This window comes from Elaeis guineensis, chromosome 13 (genome assembly GCF_000442705.2).
Source record: "Elaeis guineensis isolate ETL-2024a chromosome 13, EG11, whole genome shotgun sequence".
Taxonomy (NCBI): domain Eukaryota; kingdom Viridiplantae; phylum Streptophyta; class Magnoliopsida; order Arecales; family Arecaceae; genus Elaeis; species Elaeis guineensis.
In genome coordinates, this window is record NC_026005.2 from 73,132,895 (window position 1) to 73,139,387 (window position 6,493).

At 37.1% G+C, this 6,493-nt stretch overlaps 1 protein-coding gene across 1 annotated transcript; it reads left to right on the forward strand.

Moving 5' to 3' along the window:
* Nucleotides 1-3,995: 3,995 nt before the first annotated feature.
* LOC105056058 (flavonol sulfotransferase-like) lies at nt 3,996-5,357 on the forward strand. The gene has a single exon (XM_010938121.4). The coding sequence runs from the start codon at nt 4,094-4,096 to the stop codon at nt 5,156-5,158; it is 1,065 nt and encodes a 354-aa protein (XP_010936423.1). The 5' UTR covers nt 3,996-4,093; the 3' UTR covers nt 5,159-5,357.
* The last annotated feature ends 1,136 nt before the right edge of the window (nt 5,358-6,493 follow it).

A 6,493-nucleotide genomic window follows, 5' to 3' on the forward strand; every position in this document is an offset into this window, starting at 1 on the left:
ATCTAAGATCAATCCAATTTGTCATGCAATGTTTAGGTATTGAAAAACATCAAAACTAGTTTAGAAGCAACAGAAAAAAAGGGTCTTGTCTTGAACTTCTTTGATGTGGAGCTTGGACTTCTTTGATGAGGAGCTGATCCCTATTTGAATTTCAGTGTGGGCCAAAGTCGGCAACCATGGACCCAATCCAATTTGGAAAGTTGGCTTACTTCCATAAGTCCCGTAGGATTATAAATTAAGATGGTACATAATGCATCAAAGAAAGTTCCAATCCATGAATTATTACACAAAATACATGATCGTAGTTGCAGTCCCGATCGAATCAAACTCAGTTAAATACATGTAAGTTTAGGTTGATTGCAACTATGCAAATTTGTTTGGTAAGTGAAGCAATATCTCTTGGAAATCCAACAAAAGAAAACCAAAAAAAAATAAAATCATGGTTGACCGGCATCGTGCCATGGTCAACCGCACTAGAACAAAAGAATGCGATCGATCGAGCAGATCGATGGGGCTCGACTGCCCGACTTGGTCTGAGACAGTCGACCGTCTTAATAGATTGGTCGATCGTCGTGACCACTAGACCAAAAGATTGATGATTGATCAATCAAATCAACTAGGCTCAATAGTCCAGATCAATTTGAGGTGGTCAACCACCTTAATGGACTAAACGACCACCATGACCATTGGACCAAATGAAGGACAGTCAATCGATCTCGATCGTCTAGCTCAGTCTGAGGTGGTCGACCACTTTAGGGGACCGATCAACTGCTGTGGCACGATATGGTTAAGGCGGTCGATCGGCCCTCTTGAGGTGGTCAACCACCTCAAACTGAGCCAGGCAGTCGAGCCCGATCAGTTCGGAGGGTCGACCACCTATATTGGACGACCGCAATCATTTGGCGGTCGATCGGATTTTTACTTCTTATTTTTTTATTTTTTTATCTTTTTTTTATTTTTTTTATTTTTTTGGTGGTTGGGTTACTAAGTATTCATGTCTCAATAGCTCTGTTTCTGCTTGAAACTTGCACAAGAATTATATGTTATGCCAGTCATCTTTAGCTTCATAAAGTTTAATTTTAATTATAGTGATCAGAAGCTGGATGGCATCTTTGAGGCCGCAAGTCATGGGCAGTTGAATGCCAATTCATATGCTTGGATTGATGGTGGTGCAGAAAGAATGCCCTTTCCTGTACAGGTATTAATGATCAGCAATTTCTTTAATGTCATATAGGTGGTCAGGTTTTTCATTTTATTTTGCTAATGTAGGTCTATAACAATTCTTTTGTGGAGTCTCCTTATTTGCATTTGTTAAGAAAAAAAAAAAAGAAAACTTTATTTCTGTTGCTTCTTTACCAAGGTTGCAATCCACATCAAAATGCACTACCAATCACTCATTGAGGATTGGTTCAAAAAAATCCTCACATACAATTATCATACAAAGCAACACTTCTGGTTTTAGCTATATCATGCACATGCAAGAGCACTGATTGCATCATTTAAGTCTTCATCTTATCCTATCAATACCAAGTTTTTAACACCATCATCATCCACCTCAGGGAATACAACTGAAAATATGGAGGCATATATGCCAAGATCTGTGACTTGAAAAAGGTCCATGAGTCATCAACTGTTGATACGATAGTTGAGAATAAGTTCACATCACATTAGTGAGAAACTAGCACCTAACATAAAAATAATGTTACTTAAGCTAAAGGAGCCATCTGCTGATCGCCAACACATAAATTCATCTACAATTGAGATAATGTGATCCCATATGGCTATCTCTATATAAATGCATGAGAATAATATATAGGTAGAGCATTATAAAAGTAATGTACAAATGCATGAGAATAATGGTGTTAAATAGTTTATAAGAAATCTCAAGTTCAAGATAAAATGGTCAAAATATATGATTTCATTTGACAACTAGGTGAGCACCAAAAAAAAAATATGCTTACAATAAACTAGATTTACATTACTATAAAATCAAATAAATAAAAGATGATGTATCATTGAGTAGAGTCTCATATACTGCAACCAAAAGCTAGAGCTTAATCATCCGCTATAGGGTCCTGTGGAGACAGAGAGAATTGATGATATAATTATTATACAAGGTGATCAAATCATGCAAATCCCTTATCCAGTTGCACCTCGATACTATCAACCCATGCATTGATTCATGTGGTAAGAGATATCTCCAGTGCATCTATCCGAGTAGACAATACATGCAGATCGAAAAACTGCTAATCAAACTGTGTAAGCTATATACGCTGAGCAAGATGTCTAAGTTAGTTTGTATTGGTGGGCTGATCTTATCCTTCACTATCACTTTCTTCTTTATATACCTCAGACATATATCTCCATATTCCATCAGTAAATATGTACCCCATATGCCTCAGAGATGTATGATTGTAGGTGCCAATGGATCTAAGCTTAATAACTTCATCGTCATCAATGATAGGGACATCAAAGGCCTCAAAGACAGCGGTCATAACAGCTTCACGGGGCAAACAGATTTTGAAACTTTGAAAGCATTCAATATTCAAATAATGTATCATTAAATATGATAAATTAACCCTATTATCCGAAAGAATCATTTTGAGAAGATAAATATCTAGGTACGATATATTTTTTCTATAACCTCCTTTGGATAGAAAATTAAATGTAAAAATATGATGAATTAGTCTATTTTTAAGTATTAATAGATGTACATTAGGTTTAGCAGTTCGATCTAAACTATCATCCTCAAAAATAATTCTAATATAGATACGATAATCTAAATCTCGTTGACTCCAATAAGTGCTATTAAAATATTTATTACCATCTAATGAAATATCCAAAATTTTATCAAAAATACTACAGTCAAACTCAATAATTTTTCTTTTATATATGATGAAATAGAATAAATTGAACTATTAAAACTAATTATCATAAAAATATTTAACTATACTAGATTAGGTTGGCTTGCTTGACCAATCTATCATTTCAAATAAAAATCCAAGTTGAAAATCACTAAAATCATTTAAATCTACTATCCTTCCACCTACAACTCATCTTTGAGAAAAATTAGATCTAAAATTTTCACCATATCATTATTCAAAAATAAATCTTTTTCGTACTTATGTGAAGGTTCGACCTATAATTTTGATTGCCAAGTCTGCTAGTCAAAATCGCAGGTTCAACTTACGATTTTGTCCCAACTGAACTTAAAATCATGGGTTAAATCTATGATTTCAATCGAGCTAATGGTCAAATTGTGGGTTTAACTTAGGATTCCACGTATGGCATCCTCTTGACGGTGAATCAAAAAATAAGTTTAGGTGTAGGATATTTTGAGAAACAAAATTAAAAAAATAATATTTTGAAAAAAATCCTTCCAAACGAAGCGAAAAGTAGAAATGCACAACACCCAAAACTCTCTTCTTCATTTTGAATTTTCTCTCTCTCCTATCTTCATTAGATTTGAGAGTAGTTATCCAAGTAAAAATCAAATCAAAGAATCACGCCACACAGGTGGTAGAGGGGTAGATGGGGCTCATCGGTTGACCACATAGGTCAGTGGGCAACGTGATGTGCATTGGAATAAAGGTGCGTTGAGGTGTTTGAATTTTTAATTTTTAAATGGGTAGAGACTATGAGCAGATTTTTATCTTTTTGATTTAAATTATAAATAATTAAATAAATATTTGATCGATCCTAATTTATATAATAATAAGTTAAATAGATTAAATATATTAAAAAATTAAAAATTGAATATAATTTATTTAATAAATAAAATGATCTATCTATGATTTGAATCTATTTAATTTAAATTTAAATATATTTAAGATAAATCGAATGTGAGCTAAATTAATGGTTCGAATCATATTTTGTCGGTAGAAGTAGAGATTTGAAGGAAAACGATATGATTTTTTTAGCTTATAAGACAGAAGTTTGGTGGTCCCTTCAATAATAACAACGATACTATAGCAACATCGATGTCACTCGCTCTCCATGTGCTCCCATTTAGTGAATCGCTAGGTCGTCCTTGGAGAACAACCACCATTTTCCCTGCAAACATCCATTAGAAAGGCATAGCATCCTTTCTACAATGGCTGCTCAACCATCTCTTTGCAACGGCCCCCCTCCAATGGAGCCTCAAGAAAAAAATGGTGCGGATCCAAGAGCTCCTACAAGCTACACCGACCTCACCTCAACACTCCCTTTAGAGGAAGGCTGGGCCATACGCCTCCGAAAATACCAAGGCTTTTGGTTCCCACAACAAATTCTCCTCAGCAGCATGGCCATGCAGCAAAACTTCAAGGCTCGCCCCGACGACGTGTTCGTGCTGAGCCACCCCAAGTCCGGCACCACCTGGCTCAAAGCCCTCACCTACGCTATCGTGACACGAACCAAATACCCTTTCGATCGCCACCCTCTCCTCAGCCAAAATCCTCACGAGTGCGTCCCTTTAATGGGCAGAAGCTACTCCACAGGCCAAGATTCAGAAATAGAAGCCATGCCATCTCCTCGTATCCTCAACAGTCACCTGCCTTACTCTCTCCTACCACATTCCATCAAGAGCTTAGATTGTCAGCTGATATATGTCTGCCGGGACCCCAAGGATGTGTTGGTCTCCCGGTGGTTCTTCAATAATAGGATGAGATCGGAAGGTATGAAGCCAATTCCATTTACCAAGGCCTTTGAGATGTTCTGCGAGGGCAACAGCCCCTACGGGCCGCTGTGGGAGCATGTTCTCGAGTACTGGGAGGAGAGCCAGAGGAGGCCGGACAAGGTGCTGTTCTTGAAGTATGAAGAGATGTTAGAGGAGCCGATGAGGATCGTGAAGAGGTTGGCGCAGTTCGTGGGGTGTCCCTTCTCTCCAGAGGAAGAGAAGGAAGGGGTGGTGGAGGAGGTCGTAAAGCTGTGTAGCTTTGACAAGATGAAGAGCTTGGAGGTCAACATCACGGGGAAACTGCGTCCCGAGTTCGTCACCAATGATGCTTTCTTCAGAAAAGGAAGGGCAGGGGATTGGAGGAATCACATGGATCCGGAGATGGCGCGGAAGCTGGACCGTGTCACCGAGCAAAAGCTTGAGGGGTCCGGTCTCACCCTCAATGCTGTGGGTGTGGAAGCGGCGGCCACCATTAATGCTGATGTCCAAGCACAAGTCTAGCCGCAGTTGTTTGTAATCCTCTTTTTTTTTTTTTTTTTTGGATGTTTAGCGTCTTTGGCTCGGCTCTTGCTATCAACTTCTGTTTGTAGGTGTGAAAGCCCTGTTAGTTCTGCCATCAGCGTCTCTTCCGGGTGGTTTTGTCCCACGCTATTAATAATGCAAGATTTATTTGTTATATATAAAAAATTACAAAAATATACATGAGAGTGAGTCATATTAGAGTGAATGGGATGAAATTAAATATATATATATATATACAAATGAAACCTAACCATATATATCCTTCAATTATATTTTTAAATCATCCATACTAACAATCCATCATTCTCCTCCAAAAAATTTTTTTTGTAAATAACAAAATATAACACGGGCTAAATGTTAAGTTTGTTATTTTTCTTACATCTCCCCCCCCCCCTTCCGAGAGATCCAACTATCATATACGTCCCGAAAATATAGAACCTTGAGTACTAGAAGAAAAGCATCTGTACCTAACAAAATTAAGTGAATATCCGAAATTGTAATCATTTTATTTCTATCTTTTCATACATAACCGAAAATGAAAAAAAATTCTTCAAGAGCTCAGGTCCAAAAAGTGCATGATAAATACCGTCAAAGCCTGAGAGTACAGAAAAAATTAAGTGAAGTACTTCGGATACAAAATATGAGAAGATGTCTATAACTTTTTCTTCAGACCTACCCCTAACCTAAAGTAGCTAGGTGTGGAAGTCAAGTTCCACCCGGCTAGCAATCCCCTGTATATTTAAAATAATAAAAAAAATTATTTAAATTCATTTCCAAAATTTCAATACCCATAATACCCTCCTATTCAAAAATGGCCCTGCTCCCTGGGCTGACTTTACCGTTCCACTGCGTAAAATTACCATATTGCGGCATTGAAAATCATTATTATCAGTTCATTCAAGAAAAGAGAATGTTTATTACTAGTCTTACGCTCCAAAATTACTGGATATTATGTTAAGCTTTTGCTATGACTCTCTAGAGATATTTTAGTCTTTTAAATATTATAATATTTCTTGTCCATCCGACTCAATGTGGATGGTTTTGGTTTATCTAACGGTAACTTATGGTAGCGGGTTAGGTGTGGTAAATAAATCAAATTTTAAGAGATTGTTTTAGTGTTGAAACAGATAGCGGATCCTATAATTATCTCTAACAAAGATTTTTTTTCAAATTCTTCGTTATGTACATTTTTTTTTAGGTTTGACCCCGTCACGGGATGCACAAACAGCAAAAACGACAGAGGTAGATGAGGAGCGGTGCTTGACGATGGTAAAGATGCCGAAGATGAGAAAAAGGTTGAAGAGGCTGAAATTA

What these genes read in the sequence shown, in the direction of transcription:
- LOC105056058 (XM_010938121.4), top strand. Translation starts at nt 4,094, where the DNA reads ATGGCTGCTCAACCATCTCTTTGCAACGGCCCCCCTCCAATGGAGCCT.